The sequence below is a fragment of the Cervus canadensis genome, chromosome 8 (genome assembly GCF_019320065.1).
Source record: "Cervus canadensis isolate Bull #8, Minnesota chromosome 8, ASM1932006v1, whole genome shotgun sequence".
Taxonomy (NCBI): domain Eukaryota; kingdom Metazoa; phylum Chordata; class Mammalia; order Artiodactyla; family Cervidae; genus Cervus; species Cervus canadensis.
The window spans coordinates 17,344,653-17,366,674 of NC_057393.1; the positions used below are offsets into that span (position 1 = coordinate 17,344,653).

The 22,022-nt window shown below is 43.0% G+C and overlaps 1 protein-coding gene across 3 annotated transcripts in view; it reads right to left on the reverse strand.

Moving 5' to 3' along the window:
- Positions 1–7,172: 7,172 nt before the first annotated feature.
- Positions 7,173–22,022, reverse strand: part of CASP7 (caspase 7) — a 41,966-nt gene continuing 27,116 nt past the window's right edge. For all 3 annotated transcript variants that reach the window (XM_043476221.1, XM_043476222.1, XM_043476220.1), the window contains 5 exons: positions 15,981–16,117; positions 15,249–15,377; positions 12,291–12,466; positions 11,618–11,747; positions 7,173–9,000 (listed from right to left, as the gene is read on the reverse strand). In XM_043476221.1, coding sequence (XP_043332156.1) covers positions 8,777–9,000; positions 11,618–11,747; positions 12,291–12,466; positions 15,249–15,377; positions 15,981–16,117 — 796 coding nt within the window. In that variant the 3' untranslated portion in view covers positions 7,173–8,776. The remainder of the gene's footprint in view (positions 9,001–11,617; positions 11,748–12,290; positions 12,467–15,248; positions 15,378–15,980; positions 16,118–22,022) is intronic.

Genomic DNA, 22,022 nt, shown 5'->3' on the forward strand with positions numbered 1-22,022 from the left:
GGCTTAAAACTCAACATTCAGAAAACTAAGATCATGGCATTTGGTCCCATCACTTCATGGCAAATAGATGGGAACAGTGGAAACAGTGAGAGACTATGTGTTTGGGCTCTAAAATCACTGCAGATGGTGACTGCAGCCATGAAATTAAAAGACACTTGCCCTTTGGAAGAAAACTATGACCAACCTAGATAGCATATTAAAAAGCAGAGACATTACTTTGCCAACAAAGGTTCATCTAGTCAAAGCTATGGTTTTTCCAGTAGTCATGGATGGATGTGAGAGTTGGACTATAAAGAAAGCTGAGCGCTGAAGAATTGATGCTTTTGAACTGTGGTGTTGGAGAACACTCTTGAGAGTGCCTTGGACAGCAAGGATATCCAACCAGTCCATCCTAAAGGAAATCAGTCCTGAATACTCATTGGAAGGACTGATGCTGAAGCTGAAACTCCAATCCTTTCGCCACTTGATGCAAAGAACTGACTCATTTGAAAAGACTTTGATGCTGGGAAAGATTGAGGGCTGGAGAGGAAGGGGACGACAGAGGATGAGCTGGTTGGATGGCACCACTGACTCTGGACATGAGTTTGAGTAAACTCCGGGAGTTGGTGATGGACAGGGAAACCTGGCATGCTGCATTGCAGTCCATGGGGCTGCAAGGAGTCAGACATGACTGAGTGACTGAACTGAACTTAATTCTTCATATTTCTGCACTGTCTGTTGTAATCTCTCATTTTTCATTTCTAATTTTGTTGATTTGTTTCTTCTCTAGGAAGGGGGGCTTTGAGGGAGGTGATTAGGTCATGAGGGTGAAGCCCTCATGAATAGGATTAGTGCCCTTATAAGGAGACTCCCAGAGAATTTTTTGCCCATTGTCAAGTGAGGATACAGTGAGAAGATGGCCATCTTTGAACTAGAAAGCAGGCTCACACCAGACACCAAATCTGCTAGTGCCTTGGTCTTGGACTTTATAGACCCCAGATTTGTGATAAATAGATGTTGTTTAAACTTCTCATTCTATAGAAATTTGTCAGCAGTCTAAAGTAACTAAGTCACCAGATATGATTATAGCCAATGAATGGTTGACCCTTTCATGGTTTTTCCTAGCTGTTTAATTGAAGTTTTGCTGCCACTCATGTTGATCTGCAAGGGAATCTTTTAATATCAGTATAAAGCACACTGTCCTAGGACCACTTACATCAGAATCTCCAGGCACATTTGTTAAATGTGAACATTTTTGGTCTCCAACCCAGAAATACTGAATTACAATGGGAGTGAAGTGGGGTGCAAGAAACTGCTTCAAACACAGATCCTCCAGGGTTCTCAAGAAACTAAAACTTGAGAATCACTACATTAAAGAAAGCTGAGCACTGAAGAATTGATGCTTTTGAACTGTGGTGTTGGAGAAGACTCTTGAGAGTCCCTTGGACTGCAAGGAGATCCAACCAGTCCATCCTAAAGGAGATCAATCCTGATTATTCATTGGAAGGACTGATGCTGAAGCTGAAACTCCAATACTTTGGCCACCTGATGTGAAGAACCAACTCATTGGAAAAGACCCTGATGCTGGAAAGATTGAAGGTGGGAGGAAAAGGGGACGACAGAGGATGAGATGGTTGGATGGCATCATTGGCTCAATGGACATGAGTTTGAGTAAACTCCGGGAGTTGGTGATGGACAGGGAGGTCTGCCGTGCTGCAGTCCACAGGGTAGCAAAGAGTCGGACACGACTGAGCAACTGAAATGAACTGAAGTGAAAATAAACAGTTTCTACCTGCTGACCTTTGTTTCCTGTGTCTGCTGCCTCCTTTCAGCCTTGTTGGGAGGCCAAAGTAGAAGAGAGTTACATACATCCTCTGGGAACCCCTCTGAATTCCTAGGCAGAGGGATACCTCTTTACCTATACTCCAGAGTGATGAATGCACAGCTCAATTAATAAACAAAAATAAGTCACTATTTTACTGGAGTCATTTGTTTGCCTCCTCTAGGGTAAGTATCATTTCTTGGCCATCTTTTTAGCCCCACTCCTAATAAAACATCTGGTTTTTAGCAGTGCTCTTTAAATATTTGCTGCATAAATCAATCTTTGGTGTAATGCCTGCACTTTTGGGAGACCTCAGACAAACCTAGAGAGCATATTAAAAATCAGAGACATCACTTTGCCAACAACGGTTCATAAAATCAAAGCTATGGTTTTTTCAGTAGTCATGTATGGATATGAGAGTTGGACCATAAAGAAGGCTGAGTGCCAAAGAATTGATGCTTTTGAACCGTGGTGCTGGAGAAGACTCTTGGGAGTCTCTTAGACAGCAAAGAGTTCAAACCAGTCTATCCTAAAGGAAATCAAACCTGAATATTCTTCAGAAAGACTGATGCTGAAGCTGAAGCTCCAATACATTGGCCACCTGATACGAAGAGCAGACTCATTGGAACAGACCCTGATGCTGGGAAAGACTGAGGGCAGGAGGAGAAGGGGATGACAGAGAATGAGATGGTTGGCTGGTATCACCGATTCAACAGACATGAGTTTGAACAAACTCCAAGATATAGTGAAGGACAGGGAAGCCTGGAGTGCTGCAGTCCATGCTGCTGCTGCTGCTAAGTCACTTCTGTTGTGTCTGACTCTGTGTGATCCCATAGACGGCAGCCCACCAGGCTCCCCCATCCCTGGGATTCTCCAAGCAAGAATACTGGAGTGGGTTGCCATTGCCTTCTCCAATGCATGAAAGTGAAAAATGACAGTGAAGTGGCTCAGTCATGTCCGACTCTTAGCGACCCCATGGACTGCAGCCTACCAGGCTCCTCTGGCCATGGGATTTTCCAGGCAAGAGTACTGGAGTGGGGTGCCATTGCCTTCTCCGCTGCAGTCTGCATGGGGTCACGCAAAGAGTCAGACACCACTGAGCGACTGATTAACTGTACTGCTGCACCAACATAAGAAAATCAAAATCTAAGCCTATAAACATCTCAAGGTCAGGAAAGAGAAAGCTAAGGGCATCCAATCACAGCCAACCTGGGTTTAAGCTAGAGCCAATCAATAACTTCCTTACTTTGCTTCCACTTTTTCCCTGTAAAAGATTTTCCCCAGCTCCCTTTACGGAGCACTTCTAATCACTTCCCACTTTGGATTAAATAAATTCCTAAAATTTTAGTTTGCCTCAGTTTATCTTTTAATAGGACTCAGAGCCAAGTTTCTTTCTTTTAAACATTTATGTATTTAGTTAGTTATTTACTTACATTTTTTTTGCTGTGGTGGGTCTTTGCTGCTGCACACAGCTTTCTCTGGATGCAACTCTAGTTGCGGGTGCACGGACTTCTCACTGTGTTGGCTCCCCTTGTTTCACAGCACAGACTCTAGGCATGTGGGTTTCAGTAGCTGTAGCACGTGGGCTTGGTAGTTGTAGCATACGGGCTTAGTTGCTCTGTGGCATGTGGGGTCCTCCTGGGCCAGGGATCGAACTGGCGTCCCTTGCATTGCAAGGCAAATTCTCAACCACTGGACTACCAGGGAAGTGTCCAGAGCCAAGTTTCTAAATATGGATGGTTAAAAGCACCTCTGCTAATGCTGGATCATAAGAAAGAATTTGATGTTGTGAGGACTGAGATAAGCCTCAAACAACTGAAGCTGGAACTAGCCACTTATTTTATTTCATTTATTTTATTCTTTGGCCGTGCTGCACAGCTTGTGGGATCTCAGTTCCCCTACCAGGGACTGAACTTAAGGCCACAGCAGTGAAAGCATGGAGTGGCAAACCACTAGGCCAGCTGGCAACTTCCCTGGAACTACCGATTTAGATCAAACCTATCAGACTGCTTCTGCCTCCCTTTCTCCCAAATTCTTTCTGAACCTCATGCCCTCTACCTGGATCTGGCCATTAAAGCTCAAGAAATGCCTGGCTTGTATTCCTGCTGTTATAAGCCCAAGTGCCTTCCAAATGTAAATCCTTTGACACAGTTTGGCTTTAAATGCTTAAAACAAATTTATTGGAAAATTGTAGTGTCATTAATATTTATATAAACCAAAGTTCACGCTAAAGTCAACTCATCATATCTGGCTTTTGGGTTTTCAGATGTTGATCATGTACTTTTAGATGGTTAGTCAAGCATGAACTTGCAAGCTAATGGTGTTTCCATGTCCCCACCAATCCTGTGGTGCTGGCTGGGACCTTCCAAATGTGTGCTTGGGGTGTCTGTGTTAATGATTTATGAATCAGAATTATTTACCATCTGATCCAAAACAAAGTACTGAAATCTATCAAGGGTGATCCATGGCCTGAGGGCACACTGGCAGGGAGAGGCAATTATTCTCTCAACTGTGAGGATAGGTGGGAAGAGGAAGGATCTGTGGTTTCAGTGCACAACAACTTGTGCCTGCAACAAAACCATGCAAAGAATGGCTCCCTTAATCCCATTCAGTCTATGAAGACATTTTAAAGCCTGCAATTCACATTCTCAAACACTTTGAGAACATGTAAACAGTCTTATTGTATCATTCAGCAGAAGGCCCACTTAAAATGGAGATGGGCATAGAAAGCATACCATGGAGATTAACTGCATCATATAATTTTACAAGAAGATCTTGCCGAAGATTCAGACATGCTTGAAACATGCCTTCCGTGAAAGCTCCAAAACATGTTATGTTCTTTCATGAATTCATTTTAGGCATAAGGTGCTAGAGGACTCTTGAGAGTCCCTTGGACTACAAGGAGATCAAACCAGTCAATCTTAAAAGAAATCATCCCTGAGCCATGACATTAAAATACGCTCGCTCCTTGGAAGGAAAGCTATGACAAACCTAGACAGCATATTAAAAAGTAAAGACATCACTTTCCTGACAAATGTCTGTATTCTCAAAGCTATGGTTTTTCCCGTAGTCATGTACAGATGTAAGAGTTGGACTATGAAGGCTGAGCACTGCAGAATTGACGCTTTCAAATTGTGGTGCTGGAGAAGACTCTTGAGCGTTCCTTGGATAGCAAGGAGATCAAATCAGTCAATCCTAAGGAACGTGAAAGTGAAAGTTGCTCAGTCATGTCCGACTCTTTGTGATCCATGGAGTTCTCCAGGCCAGAATACTGGAGTGAGTAGCTATTCCCTGAAATCAACCCTTAATATTCATTGGAAAGACTGATGCTGAAGCTCCAATACTTTGGCCACCTGATGGGAAGAGCCAACTCATTGGAAGAGTCCCTGATGCTGGGAAAGACTGAAGGCAAAAGGAGAAGGGGGAAGCAGAGAATGAGATGGTTAGATAGTATCACTGACTCAACGGACATGAATATGAGCCAACTCTGGGAGATAGTGGAGGGCAGAGTAGCCTGGCGTGCTGCAGTCCATGGGGTCACAAAGAGTCGGACACGACTTAGTGACCAAACAACAGAAAAATATTATGAAGCTCCAGATTCAGTACACAGGGGAAGCAAAATGTGTAAACAAGTAGTCCTTGCCGTCAATACTGAGTTTCTCAAACTGTCACATGCATGGGGATCCCTTGGGGCTCTGGTTAAAATGCAGGTTCTTGTTGAACATGTCTGGGGCAGGGCCTGGGATTCTGCATTTCTGACAAGCTCCCAGGGGATGTGGATGTTGTGGGGCACAGACATTGTATTTACAAGGCAAAAACATTTATAAGGCAAAACAGTGTAAAAGAACCTTTAGACCTGGCATATTTTTGCAAAGAACTCTGAAGTTCTTTGCAGAACTCTGAAGGATAACTTTCCTTTGGAAATGCGTGCTACCTGGCGCTACTGTTCTGTGTGTCCCTGCCTAAAGATACAGATGCATTTGCTGCTGCTTTAAATTGGTGACCACCGCAGCTTCTCACCTGTCCAGACATCTGATGGAAAAGGACCTGCCAGATGGAAAGCCAGACAGAAGAGTGTGTTCCTAGGAAGCCAAGAGGCAATCCTTGGTGCCCAGAGTATCTAGTCCAAAGATTTACAAGAGAAAGGATTTGTCAACCAGTGTCCATGTCCTTTCAGTGAACATTATCTTCTTTCTCACAGAGAAACTTGGTTTCCATGAGGTCTTAAATCATGCTGAATATACTGCATCCTAGTACTGTGAGACCTATTTTGGGTAATTTACAAATATAATCAGCTTATGATGGTTTACGGAAGTTTGCTCAGAGGAAAAAGCTCAGGACAGAGCCTAAAGCTGGTACTTAAAATAGGTGAGTGGCACCTTGAGAAAAAGCAAATAGAAACCCAGACTTGAGCCCATGATGCCAAGGGAAGCATCTTCCTCATAGACGTCAGTGTTCCGCTTGGTATTTTTGCAAGGAGGAAGCTTGGACTCTAACAATAACCAGGAATGTGTATTCACCAGGATCGAGTTCTCCTTTAGAGTAATCTTTCATCAGAATTTCAGATTATAAAAAGATCAGAAAGTTTAAGAATGGAGATGGGTATGAACATATCAACAACTTGGGATAGGATTTCTGATCTTGGTAAATGAGAGCATCTGCCCCATGATGTACTCAAAGACAAAGGCTATTTTCCAACAGTGATTTGTATCTCGGGACTAAGGAGCATGAGGTAATATTCATAATTTATAAACTTAATACCTATGACTGCTCAGAGAATTAAAAAAAAATTAATGCTGACATTAATTAATGCTGATCATGTCTGTCTATTTAATGAAGATTACAAGGCAAATAACTAGAGTGCTATGGTTTTTACTTCAAATTACAATACACTTGGGCATATTCTAAGATAGGGAACTTTAATAGGATGGCCTATTTCCCAAAGAACAGCCAGTGAATTCTGAAAACAGTGGGGTAGATGCTTGTTGATTTTCTTGATTCATGATCACCACTTATGTTTTGAACATTTGGTATATTTTAGACGGCAGGAAACCAGGGACAAGTCTAAGAAACTGCCCTTAAATTAGTTCTCTCATTGAAAGAAGATACTTTTACACCATCTGATTTTGTTGCCAAATTAATCAGTCTATCACAAACAGCTTTACAAGTTCATTAACCATTTACGTGAAAATTTTCAGCTTCCTAAGTGATTATTTACTTGTTTTATTAGTGTCCTAGCTTCAAAAGAAATCATGAATTACGTTTTGTGTTGAGTTCAAGTCATAGGCTCAGTTCTTATCCTGTTTTCTCATTTTCCAACTGCCATAAAAAAAAAAAAAAGACACTTCAAAAGGAAAGCAAACTGAGCAGATTAGGAATTAAACAACCACATTTTAATCAATAAATATAAACACTTGTTAACAAGTTACTAGGCAAAATTAAACAGTAACTTATCAAGAATTCAAAAGAGAATACCACCTTGAAAATACAGTGAAAACATTTTGCCATAAACCTTTTTCCATTTAGAGAATCAGAGATAACAAAAATTTACTCAGAATAAGGCTTGGAATAACCTAAAAAGTTCCAGGTAGATTATAAAGCTAAAACAGGTGATTTTGCACATAGTAGGTAATACACAGATTGTCTGACAACTCAGTGACTAAATGACTGAATGGATGAATCACTCATCACAGGGAACAGAATTCCTTCTATTCATATTGTGGGCCAGGCCCATAACCATTTCTCATTCCTTCTCTGCCTCACTATGCCTGGCTATGCTCTGTATTGCAGGAGATCACACTTCCCAGGACCTTTGCCAGATGGCTTCCAGGTAGAGCTGGAAGGGTAAGGTGTTGAAGGAAGACTACAGGGCGGGAGGAGAGGTGGAAAACATCAGGGAATTTTCCCATGTCTGACTCATCTGGTGTTGCTTCATCTTGGGCAGTGGCTTTGTTCCTGCCATTGCTTCATTTCCTGCAACTCCCGGGTGGTCCAGTTCCCACCAGGCAGCCCCACCATGGTTCCAGCTCCTGTGCAGGGTCCCAGTTTCTGAACTTAAGGAACCACACCTCCTCATAAGCCTATGTGACAACACGCATGCATGTTAAGTCACCTCTGTCGCGTCCGACCCTGTGACTCTATGGCCTGTAGCCCACCAGGCTCCTCTGTTCATGGGATTCTCCAGGCAAGAATACTGGAGTGGGCTGCCATGCCCTCCTCCAGGGGATCTTCCTGACCCAGGGATTGAACCCGAGTCTCTTACCTCTCCTGCACTGGCAGGCGGGTTCTTCATCACTGGTGCCACCTGGGTTACAGCTTCCTTTCATCTATCTTCTCTTTCATCATCCACGTATGTCAATTTCCTCTATTAAATTCCCTCTACTGAAATACCTAGAATGGTTTCCGTTTTCTTGACTGGATCCTGACTGCTACATATTAGAATCATTTTATTTTTTTCCCCTCTTAACATATCTGGGAATTTTTGCACAAGAATCTTCCCTAAGTCAATGAAAAATTCACTTAAACCACATTCGATATCCCACTTTCTGCAATACAGGCGAATGAATATCCCTTTGGCTGTTTTTTGTCAAGGGCTCTCTTTGCCAGGTACGAATATGACTCTGATAGTCTACCAAAGTCACCACCAGTCACGGTGGACACAGTCAAAAGTCATCTGCAGAGGTCATTTTTGTTGTATGTACTAAGTGCAACAACAAGGAGAAAGACAAACAGAAAATGAATCTTAAGAGAAAAAGTCATCAAATGGATAACAATGTAAAAAAAAAAGTCTCTGAAAATTCAGAGACCATAAGACAGCACCAGAGAGTTTCTTTCCCATTGAATCAATAATTTTCCTGAAATTAAAATCTTATAGAATTTCTGGATCTTTTAAGAGCATTACAAAAAAAAATTTCTGATTCATCAACAAATGATTCGTAGCTTCTCAGCTGGAATGCACCCCTGGAATGGTTATCTTCAGAAGTAGAGTTCCTTGGTGAGCATGGTGACCACACATGGGATCTGCTTCTTCTCGTGGAAGCGTGGGTCATCAGACTGGGATTCAAAGTGCCTGGCCACCCTGTCATTCACCCTGGTGAGGATCTGCAAGATCTCCAGGCTCTTCCCATGCTCATTCAGGATGGAGCAGAGGGCCTGCACAAACCAGGAGCCACTCCCTGGGTTCCTCCATGAATAATAGCCTTCAACAGGAGAAGAGAAAGGAGATGAAGTCAGCTGACCTGGCTGCTGCTTTGCTCACTACCCAGAAGGAGCTGTCTGTGACTGGGGCCTTCACATGTGCTCTTCTGAATGACAGCAGTCCCCACTTACTCATATGGGATATGTGTCCTCCAAACTCTGTACTACAGGAATATTTCCTGCCATATCAGTAAACAAGGATGTCGTAGTCATCAGTGACTGTAGCCCTCCAATGTGAGCTGGTGAGCCCGAAGGGCACTCAGGAAGGAGAATACCTGTGATCTAGCAGCCATCAGACTGCAGCCACTTCCGATGGTGAGCCTCAAGGGAGCTCAGGTTGTGAAAAACACAGGATACTGGCCCCAATAGTTGATGCATATGAATGGAGTGATTTCAGGCAGTTCAGACTCTCATATCTTCCCATACATACAGCAGCACTACATTAATTTGGGTTATCTGGTTTTCTTTAATTAACAATGGTCTTTTGATGTTCAAACTACCTGTCCTTTGTTGCATATAGAAGTTATACAACTTCTATATAACCTGGCTCCTTCCCTTGTCTCCTTGGAGTTCTCCCAAGATTACTTGAGATGCTATCTCCCGGGCTTAAGTCCTAAGAATTTCCATGTAATAAAACATAACTCTCAAGTTTTAGGTTGTGAATATTTTTTAAGTCGACGTCCCTCTCTCACCTAAAACAGTTCCTTCTATATGAGGGTGAAATTTAGGCTGCTTAGCACATCCTGCAGGGCCCACCACAATTGGGCCCCCATTTCCCTGTCTAGGTTTGAAACTTGTTCATGCCCAGTCCTGCAGTCATGAACAGTTGGACACAACTTGGCTAATGAACAGCAACAAAAACATGCCCAGTCACACCCTGTGCTATGGCCTCTCTCCCCTCCCTGGGCCACGTGAGTGAAGAGGCAGTGATCTACAAGCTAGGATAACAGCTCTCATCAGAAGCCACAATGCCTGGCACCTTGATCGCAACCTCCAGAACTGTGAAAAATGAACTTTTGCTCCCCAGCCTGTGGACTCATGTCACAGCTGCCTGAAAAGACTAATACATCCTGTGGTCCAGCTCTTGAGCTTTACCAATGCACTGAGCCACCTGCCCCTGGGCACTCTGTCTGATAAGCCATCTTGCCCTTCATCCTGCTATTTGATTTTTTAAGACTCGGTTACAGAAGTTCTTTCAGAGGAAGCCTCTCTCACCTGCTTCCCTAGAGTTCACCCTTAGTGTTCACCCTTCTTCCTTCAGTTCTGCCAGACCTGGCTGAGGGTCTTTCCAACTCGACTGACAGGTTGGATTGCACAACTATATGCTCCCATGACTCTGCCTTCCTCTCAAGGGCAGGAACCAAATTTCTTTCTTACAGGATTCTTAAAACTTGTGAAGTTCTCATTCTCACAAAATCCCGTCTGTACATCTTGCCAGAGTTTGGTTTTCCAAACACAACAGCCAACTTACTGTAACCGATACTTCTATACCAAGCACTGGACAAAGTACCGCTACAGCTGGGAGAATTCTGAGTGATGGTTTTTACCCCAAACAATGGAACTTCACTGAACTTGCTCAGGCAAACCCAAACAAGAGGGAGGCTTGCTTGCTGCTGGCATTCCTGGCACCCTGTTTACAGGCTATTGTATAAAGGAATTCTGGTCTGAGCTATAACTCTATGATGTGTGAAAATCTCTATACGACCTTGGGCAGGTCACCTAAACTTACTCAAGCTCAATTTTTTTTCTACTGTAAAATTAGGACAGAAATAACACCTTCTCTAACTACTACACGATTATTTCAGGGTAAAAGACACAAACAACACTCAGTAAATAGGTGCCATAGACATGCTTGTTCTTATAATTACCAATAATAGTCATCATCATAAATGAGAGAATTCAGCTTTCTTTTGGAGAGAAAAGTGACTGTATCCCTATGGTAAGCAGAACAGTGGCCCCCAGAAATGCTCATGCCATAAAGTAGGGGTCCTCAGGATCTAATGCCTGATGACCTGAGGTGGAGTTGATGTAATAATAATAGAAATAAAGTGCATAGTATATGTAATGTGCTTGAATCATCTGGAAACCATCCACCCCCACCCTGGTCCATGGAAAAACTGTTTTCCACGAGTCATGTTCCTGGTGCCAAAAACGCTGGGAACTGCTGCCCTAGAGAACTTCACAGATGGGGCTGAGGTCAAGGAAACAAGATGGAGAAATTATCCTGGGATTATCCAGACGGGACTAATCTAATCACAGGAGCCCTTACAAGAGGGTCAGAAAGAACAATGTAAGGTTGGAAGGAGGGTCAGGGATGTGAGGCTGCCGGCTTTGAAGCTAGAGGAAGGAGGCCGCAGGCCAAGGAATGCAGGCAGTTCTAAACATGCTGGGAAAGCAAGGATGTGGATTTGCGCCCCCTACAGTCTTTAGAAGGAACTGCTGTCCTGCCAACCCATTCTGGAATTCTGACCTCTGGAACTGTAAGATAATACATTTGTGTGTGTTCAGCACCATGTTTGAGGCAACTTATCACTGCAGCAATGGGAAACTAACACAGCTCCAAGTCTCCATTTCGAAGGTGGGATGCACAGTCTGGTTAGCAGACAAGGGACTTGATACCTGGAACTGTGGAATAGGCAAAGAGAAAGTCGGCTTCAACTGGGATCTTGTATCGGGGGTTGGCATCTGTGTCATTGATAGGTCCTGAGTCAGCCTGGATCCCGTCATCAAGCTCTGTTCCCCGGCAAGCCTAAAATCAAAGCAGAGATGGCTGCATGAAACTGAGAATAGGAACACATGTGCTATTCACAGCTGTATCCCACTTCAGCCTTAGAACTGTGCTTGGCATGTACCAGCAACACAACGATGTCCAAGATAATCTGAAGATGTGTTGAATTAGCAAGCAGAGCAAATAGAGAGACTATAATGTCTTAAACTCACATACTTTGTGATCCAATGCAAATATAGATGCCAAGCATTAGAGGTAGAAAAATACAACCTAAATTTGCATACCCCAATGGAAACAGCACGTAGATTTGTAAAAAATGATATAAGCCAAGATCACTCTGTAATCTTTTTTCATTTCTATTGACTTTGTTTTTTAAAATTATTTTAATAGTTAAAGAAAATTAATTTATTTGTCTGTGCTGGGTCTTAGTTGCAGCTTAGTTATGACATATGGGATCCAGTCCCCTGACCACAGATTGAACCTGGGCCCCCGGCATTGGGAAGGCAGGGTCTTAGCCACTGGACTACCAGGGAAGTCTCTCTATAGACTCCGAAAAGGGATTACCTGAATGAAGAAGAGTTTGGGTTTCTCTAACAGGGTTTTGCATCGATCCCCCCTAAAATGGGCTGTCAAGTCCTTTATTGCTGTCTTGCCATCTGTTCCATAAATTAAATTTTCTTCTCCATGGCTTAATAAGATGCAGGCGAAGCAGGCTGAATTTCTGTGGTCCTCTTCAGAAGCTGCAAGCAATTGAAACATTGAAAAGTTAAAATATGACTCCTGGGTGTGGGACCTCAGAAGTACTATTCCCTTCCAGTCTGGCAGCTGCCACTGACAAAGAGGGACAGGCAGAGGTGGAGAAGCACCCCTGGAAGACACTGGGGAGAGGTTAGAGGGAGAATTCTAGAATCCCCACTGAGTCTGAAACCAGAATGAGGCTGCCTCACGTGGAAGAGAATCCCACAGGCAAGAGGGCTTCAGGCAGCTCCTGGGAGGCAGCATATTGGGCTGCTAAAGGCCAGGGCCTTGGTTAGGTCTGTGACACTGGGCAAGCTGCTTAACCATTTTGTGTCTTGGTTTTCTTGTCTGTAAAATGGAGCTACCCATTAAATGAGTTGATATTTGCAAAGCAGCACATGAGTATCAAGCAAGTATTTGTTAAAGAAAATAAAACACACTAAGTGAAACAAGACACTGGCTAAAGAAAAGATGCTCTATGATTTCATGTACATGAGGTTCCTGGGGTGATCAGGTTCACCAAGGCAGAAAGCAGAATGGTGGCTACCAGGGGTTGAGGGGATGGGAAATGGGGCATTAGGGTTTCATGGGGACAGAGTTTCAGTTGTGCAAGATGAAAAGAGTTCTTCTGGAGGCGGGTGGTGGAGGTTGCCAAACAATGTGAATCTATTACTTTTACTGAAAAGAAAAGAAAGTGTTAGTCGTTCAGTCGTGTCCGACTCTTTGAGATCCCATGAACTGTAGCCCAGCACGTTCCTCTGTCCATGGGATTCTCCAGGCAAGAATACTGGAGTGGGTTGCCATTTCCTCCTCCAGGGGATCTTCCCGACCAGGATCAAATGTGGATCTCTTACATCTCTCCCACACTGGCAGGCAGGTTCTTTACCACTAGCGCCATCTGGGAAGCCCCAACAAGTTGGCTTAGCTTGATCTCATCTAAGGTTCCATGGTTCTAACTAGCTAGCTAGCTAGAACTATGTACTATAACCTTCCTTCTTCTCTTCTCTTCATCAGTGATGAGAGAAGAGTAAGATTTAGAATTTCTTAATTCCCCGGCAGTTGAGTGGTTAGGACTCCATGCTCTGACTGCTGAGGGCCTGGGTTTGATTCCTGGTTGGGGAGCTAAAATTCCACAAGCTGTGATGTGGCCAAAAAAATAATAGTAGTAAAAGAATTTCCTGAACACCTACTGCAGCAGTGATCTAGGTACGTTGCCCGAGTTATCTTACTTAACCTCTACAAGAGCCCCTTGAAGTAGGCCTCATTTATTTTTATTTCACTGATAAAAAATGGCATCTCAGAGATGTCCTAGAACTTTGCCCTGTCAAGAGAAATCACCACCTTGCTATTTTGATAGGACAATAAATGAGAATTCTGTGATCTTGACATGACCTGGGCTCAGGTAGGATAATCTGCTTTTTAAAAAATATTTATTTTTATTTACTTATTTGGCTGTGTGAAATCCTAGTAGCAGTATTTGGATCTTCGATCTTCCTTGTGGAATGTGGGAGTTTTCTAGCTGTGGCATATGAAGACTTAGTTGTGGCATGTGGGAAATAATTCCCTGACCAGGGATCGAACCTGGGCCCCCTGCTTTGGGAGCATGCAGTCTTAGCTACCTGACCTCCAGGGAAGTCCCAGTATAACTCACTTTTCATAAGAACAGAAACTACCATTGGGACAAGTCGTTACATCTGTATAGGACACTATCTTTCTCAAATCATGCTCACAAGCTTTCCCTCAGCTAATGCTAATTGCAACCCCAAGAAGCAGGACTTGCTATATCATGATCCGCATTTCAGGAAAGCAAAAAACCAGGAGGGCACAGACACCCTGCCTTGCTCACCCAGCTGCTCAAGCTTGGACTAGACCCCAAACATAGACTTGTGATTTCCAGTCTGTTCTACCATGTGGCCTACTAGGGTACAGAAGGTCGGCTCTTAAGATCCTTGTTTGAAGAAGTAAGGAAAAGATGCCTGGTTTTTAAAAATGTAAGAGAGGGGTACTTAAGAGAGAGTGTTATAAGGTGGGGGGAAGGATCTTTTTCTTGTTTAGCTGCACATCTAAGAAAAGCAGCAGTGTTTGAAACTGTCTACCCTCTGCCCACGCGTCACTGTCTAACAGGTTGGGAGGGTGTTACTTTCAATTATTTGCCCTAAATGTGAGAATATCATAGGTAGCTTCCACTAGATAGGTATGGGGTAATAGAAAACATAATTGCTCTGGAACTAGTTAACGCTTGAGTTTTGGTTCTGCTCCTCCTAACTGCCTTCAGTATGACCCTTATTCTCTCTCTAAAGCTCTATCCCTACATTTATGAAATGGGCATGATGATGTTGTTGGCCAACGCAGCAGGGGTTCCATTAAAGATCTAAAGAAGCAATTCTGTGAACGTGTTGTGTAAGAAATAAGGTAGTTCTGAAGTATATGGGGATTATTATTCTCTATCTGTCACCAGTGAAAATTTATACTTAAAGTCTGTTCTGGACAGAAAGGTAAGATTTGCTACTTTCCTAGGAATTAGCCTTTTGAAATTGAGACTGTTTTGTAGCTATAGAACCTATTGCTGTGAGGTAAGCTGCTTTCCTTCTTTTAGGGGGAAATCTAAGTTTACCGAGAGAGACAGGTGTCCTGGAGACAGGTATGGAGTCACCTGGAGGAAGGAAAGGCTTCCCACGCTGAGATCCTTCCCCCCATCATGTGAAGGCAGCTTCTTAGACCAGGTGGGGCCCTGCTCCGCTTGGGAGCAGTAAGATGACTGAAGGAGGAGGGGCATGGGCGTACCTTTTTTCAGCAGATCTTGCATCTTGGCACAAGAGCAGTCGTTATATACAGACACATCGAAACCCAGACTCCGGAAGCACTTGAAAAGAGCCTCTGCATCTTTGTCTGTGCCGTTGCGGACACCCATTCCTGTGGGGATCAAGCGCCGATCACCGATGGCCGCCACATACACAAAAGGTGAGCACCGCCCCCCCACCCCAAAAAAAAAGGTAAGCCCCTTCATGCGGCTTGGACTCATGCTCAGTCAGGTCCGACTCTTTGCTAACCCATGGCCTGCAGCCCACCAGGCATCTCTGTCCATGAGGACTCTCCAGGCAAGAATATTGGAGTGGATTGCCATTTCCTCCTCCAGGGGATCTTCCCTATCCAGGGATCAAACCTGTGTCTCTGGTGGTTCCTGCATTGGCAGGCAGATTCTTTACCACTAGCACCACCTGGGAAGCCCCATCACCTGGCTCAGCCAACGCCAAACAGCCCGCCCCCCTGCTTCACCCTCTGAGTCCTTTGGTCCACGTCCCACATCTGCTAATCCACATGATGGGAATCTCAAACTGAAAGTTCCCAGTTTCCCCTCATCCCTCTCTCCTGAACACGGGACACCACCTGCAGAGGGGCTGTCTGCTATAGCAGGTAGACATAGAGGTCTTCTGACAAATGCATCATATAAGTCTGAATGAAGCTGAAGAAAGTGGAAGGGAACGGAAGAGCTGAGCCCATGCCCCCAGCACCCACCTGTTATTCTGTCGAAGTTCTTGTTGTTTATGATGATGCATTTGCCCACCTTCTCAAAATTCATGTTATACTGATATGTAGGCACTCGGTCCCGGGGGGTGTTGACTGATTTCCCTAAGTCATTTTTCTTCTTCTTACTAGGGAAATACAAAGCCAGTCAGGGGCTACCGAAGATGTCAAGACAGTAATGACCTCTTGATTTTACTACTAGCATAAAAGGGATACCTAAGAAAGCTGCGATGTCTGTGGGAAAAAAAAGACCTGGGGTAGACAAATTGTTCTGTTTAACTGTCATATTTAAAATGAATAGGATCTCCTGCTTAATTTCATTAGATGCTACAGAAATGCCAACTGAAATCATAATGTGATACCAGTACGTTCCTTACAAGTGCTACAGGGTGTTGGTGACAATCCCTGAGAGAACTACACCGTGTTCGGCACCTGGAGTTACTCTCTGTTGCTGGGGGAGCCCACTTCGTACATCCCTCTGTGGAAACTGGAAGAATCTACTAAAACTGAACTTAAACATATCCTCTGAGAGACCCATTCCACTCCTGGGTGTCCAGCCCAGAGGAGAGCAGATGTTTGCGTAAGGACAGAGCCACCACGCATATGCACAGCAGGACTGTTCAGTAACAGCCCAAACAGGGAGTAATCCTAATGTCCATTTACAGCAGAATGGACTAACTGTGGGATATTCATATAGTGCAATACTACAGACACAGAGATGTGGGTTCAGACCACTGCAATCAAGCAATTATTACAATAAAGTGAGTCAGATGATTTTATTTTTTTTGTTTCCCAGTGTATATAAAAGTTATGTTTATACTATACTGTAGTCTACTGTATGCAACAGCATTATTTCTTAAAAAAAAATGTAGGTATACTTTTATTAAAAAGTACTTTCTTGCTGACTTCCCTGGTGGTCTAATGCCTACTGCTACTGCTGCTGCTAAGTCACTTCAGTCGTGTCCGACTCTGTGCGACCCCATCCCTGGGATTCTCCAGGCAAGAACACTGGAGTGGGTTGCCATTTCTTTCTCCAATGCATGAAAGTGAAAAGTGAAAGTGAAGTCACTCAGTCATGTCTGACTCTTCACGACCCCATGGACTGCAGCCTACCAGGCTCCTCCGTCCATGGGATTTTCCAGGCAAGAGTGCTGGAGTGGGGTGCCATTGCCTTCTCCGGGTCTAATGCCTAAGTCTCTCCCAAATGCTGGGGGCCTGGGTCTGATCCCTGGTCACAGAAATAGATCCGACATGCCACAACAGAAGATCCTGCATGCCGCAGTGAAGACTGAAGATCCCACATGCTGCAACTAACACTTGGCACCGCCAAATAAATTAATAAGTAATTTAAAAAACTGCTAAAATATTCTAACCATCATCTGACAACATAGGGTTTGTCACAAGCCTTCAGTTTGTAAAAAAAAAAAATACATGATCTGTGATGATGATGAACAGAGTGCACTGAAATACATGCCTACAATAATGAGATGAATAAACTATGACAACACAGAGTCAGGTGGATGCATCTCAAACAGATAATACTGAGTGAAAGAACCTAGACACAAAAGGGTACATAAGTGTGTGCCCTTCTCGGTATGGATGTTATCATTCAGTTAACATTTCCATTAAAGGGGGAAAAAGGAACAGTAACTTAAAATGGAAAGTAGGCCCCTTCCGCTCTCCAGACACTGACCATTCAGTTTTCTAAGAGTCAGGCACACAGACACTGAAGCTGGAACCTGGAGCATTGTTGAGAGAGTAGAGGAAAAAAAACATCAGATGTGAGTGGGGAGCTGCATCGCTAGTCACCCACCTGAATGTAAATTCCATGAGAGAAAATATATATGTTATCATATATATATACATATTTATCATATATATATATTCTGAAAATAAAATCTCTTCTGAAAAATTGCAGAATCCCCAATACCTAGAACAATGCCTATCTTGTAAGTTGCTCAATAAATATTTTGCTGTAAGCTACAGATCAATATCCTTCATGAATATAGATGCAAAAATCCTTGATGAAATCTTACAAGCCAATTCTGCAATCTATAAATAGGATTATACATCATGACCAAGTATGATTGATCCCATGAACACAAGGTCAATTTAACATCCAAAAATCAATCTATGTAACCCATCATATTAACAGAATAAAGGACAAAACCTATGTGATAAACTCAGTTGCTGCAAAAAAGCATTTGACAAAACCCAATACCCTGCTGAGTTAAATTCACCCACTCCAGTCCATTTTAGTTCGCTGATTCTTAAAATGTCAATGTTCACTCTTGCCATCTCCTGTTTGACCACTTCCAATTGACCTTGATTCTTACCCCAAACATTCCAGGTTCCTATGCATATTGTTCTTTATAGCATCAGACTTTACTTCCATCATCAGTCACATCCACAACTGGGTGTTGTTTTTGCTTTGGCTCCGTCTCTTCATTCTTTCTGGAGTTATTTCTCCACTGATCTCAAGTAGCATATTGGGCACCAGCCAACCTGGGGAGTTCATCTTTCAGCGTCCTATCTTTTTACCTTTTCATACTGTTCATGGGTTTCTCAAGGCAAGAATACTGAAGTGCTTTGCCATTCCCTTCTCCAGTGGACCATGTTTTGTCAGAACTCTCCACCATGACCTGTCTGTCTTGGGTGGCCCTACATGGCATGGCTCATAGTTTCATTGAGTTAGACAAGGCTGTGGTTCATGTGATCAGTTTGATTGGTTTTCTGTGACTGTGGTTTTCATTCTGTCTACCCTCTGATGGATAAGGATAAGAAGCTTATGGAAGCTTCCTAATGGGAAAGACTGACTGAGGGGGAAACTGGGTCTTATTGTGATGGCAGGGCCATGCTTAGTAAATCTCTAATCCAATTTTCTGTTGATGGGCAGGGTTGTGTTCCCTCCCTTGTTTCTTTGACCTGAGGCCAAACTATGATGGAGGGAAGAATCCCTTAGAAGAAATCGAGCAGCCCTCATAATCAACAAAAGAGTACAAAATGCAGTACTTGGATGCAATCTCAAAAATGACAGAATGATCCCTGTTCCTTTCTAAGGCAAACCATTCAATATCACGGTAATCCAAGTCTATGCCCCAACCAGTAATGCTGAAGAAGCTGAAGGTGAACGGTCCTATGAAGACCTACAAGAACTTCAAGAACTAACACCCAAAGAAGATGTCCTTTTCATTATAGGGGATTGGAATGCAAAAGTAGGAAGTCAAGAAATACCTAGAGTAACAGGCAAATTTGGCCTTGGAGTACAAAATGAAGCAGGGCAAAAGCTAACAGAGTTTTGCCAAGAGAACACATTGGTCATAGCAAACACCCTCTTCCAAAAACACAAGAGAAGACTCTACACATGGACATCTCCAGATGGTCAACACCGAATTCAGATTGATTGTATTCTTTGCAGCCAAAGATGGAGAAGCTCTATACAGTCAGCAAAAACAAGACCAGGAGCTGACTGTGGCTCAGATCATGAACTCCTTATTGCCAAATTCAGACTGAAATTGAATAAAGTAGGGAAAACCACTAGACCATTCAGGTATGATCTAAATCAATCCCTTAATGATTATACAGTGGAAGTGACAAATAGATTCAAGGGATTAGATCTGATAGACAGAGTGCCTGAAGAACTATGGATGGAAGTTCGTGACACTGTACAGGAGGCAGTGATCAAGACCATCCCCAAGAAAAAGAAATGCAAAATGGCAAAATGGTTGTCCCTGAGGAGGCCTTACAAATAGCTGAGAAAGAAGAGAAGTGAAAGGCAAAGGAGAAAAGGAAGATATACCCATTTGAATGCAGAGTTCCAAAGAATAAGCAAGGAGAGATAAAAAAAGCCTTCCTCATTGGAGAAATGTCTGTTTAGTTCTTTGGCCCATTTTTTGATTGGGTCATTTATTTTTCTGGAATTGAGCTGCAGGAGTTGCTTGTATATTTTTGAGATTAATCCTTTGTCTGTTCTTCATTTGCTATTATTTTCTCCCAATCTGAGGGCTGTCTTTTCACCTTACTTATAGTTTCCTTTGTTGTGCAAAAGCTTTTAAGTTTCATTAGGTCCCATTTGTTTAGTTTTGCTTTTATTTCCAATATTCTGGGAGGTGGGTCATAGAGGATCCTGCTGTGATTTATGTCGGGAGAGTGTTTTGCCTATGTTCTCCTCTAGGAGTTTTATAGTTTCTGGTCCTTACATTTAGATCTTTAATCCATTTTGAGACATTTCTTTTCTCCAAAGAAGACATACAGATGGCTAACAAACACATGAAAAGAATGCTCAACATCACTCATTATTAGAGATGCAAATCAAAAACCACAATGAGGTACCAATTACTCGCCAGTCAGGATGGCTGCTATCCAAAAGTCTACAAGCAATAAATGCTGGAGAGGGTGTGGAGAAAAGGGAACCCTCTTACACTGTTGGTGGGAATGCAAACTAGTACAGCCACTATGGAAAACAGTGTGGAGATTTCTTAAAAAACTGGAAATAGAACTGCCATATGACCCAGCAATCCCACTTCTGGGCATACACACTGAGGAAACCAGATCTGAAAGAGACACGTGCACCCCAATGTTCATCGCAGCACTGTTTATAATAGCCAGGACATGGAAGCAACCTAGATGCCCATCAGCAGATGAATGGATAAGGAAGCTGTGGTACATATACACCATGGAATATTACTCAGCCGTTAAAAAGAATTCATTTGAATCAGTCCTAATGAGATGGATGAAACTGGAGCCCCTTATACAGAGTGAAGTAAGCCAGAAAGATAAAGAACATTACAGCATACTAACACATATATATGGAATTTAGAAAGAAGGTAACGATAACCCTATATGCAAAACGGAAAAAGAGACACAGAAATACAGAACAGACTTTTGAAACTCTGTGGGAGAATGTGAGGGTGGGATATTTCAAAAGAACAGCATGTATACTATTTATGGTGAAACAGATCACCAGCCCAGGTGGGATGCATGAGACAAATGCTCGGGCCTGGTGCACTGGGAAGACCCAGAGGAATCGGGTGGAGAGGGAGGTGGGAGGGGGGATCGGGATGGGGAATACGTGTAAATCTATGGCTGATTCATATCAATGTATGACAAAAAAATAAATAAATAAAAATTAAAAAAAAAAAAAAAGCCTTCCTCAGTGATCAATGCAAAGAAATAGAGGAAAACAATAGAGTGGGAAAGACTAGAGATCTCTTCAAGAAAGTGAGAGATATCAAGGGAACATTTCATGCAAAGATAGGCACAGTAAAGGACAGAAATGGTATGAACCTAAAAGAAGCAGAAGACATTAAGGTGAGGTGGCAAGAAAACACAGAAGAACTGTACAAAAAAGATCTTCATGAACCAGATAACCAGGACGGTGTGATCACTCACCTGGAACCAGACATCTTGGAATGAGAAGTCAAATGGGCCTTAGGAAGCATCACTACGAACAAAGCTAGTGGAGGTGATGGAATTCCAATTAAGCTTTTTCAAATCCTAAAAGATGATGCTGTTAAAGTGCTGCACTCAATATGCTAGCAAATTTGAAAAACTCAGCAGTGACCACACGACTGGAAAAGGTCAGTTTTCATTCCAATCTCAAAGAAAGGCAATGCCAAAGAATGCTCAAACTACCGCACTATTGCACTCATCTCACATGCTAGCAAAAAAAATTCTCCAAGCCAGACTTCAACAGTACATGAACTGTGAACTTCCAGATGTTCAAGCTGTATTTAGAAAAGGCAGAGGAACCAGAGATCAAATTGCCAACATCCTCTGGATCATCAAAAAAGCCAAAGAGTTCCAGAAAAACATCTATTTCTGCTTTATTGACTACACTAGTCTTTGACTCTGTGGATCACAACAAAGTGAAAAACTCTTAAAGAGATGGGAATACTAGACCACCTTACCTGCCTCCTGAGAAATCTCTATGTAGGTCAAGAAGCAACAGTTAGAACTGGAAATGGAGCAATAGATTGGTTCCAAATTGGGAAAGGAGTACGTCAAGCCTGTATGTTGTCACCCTGTTTATTT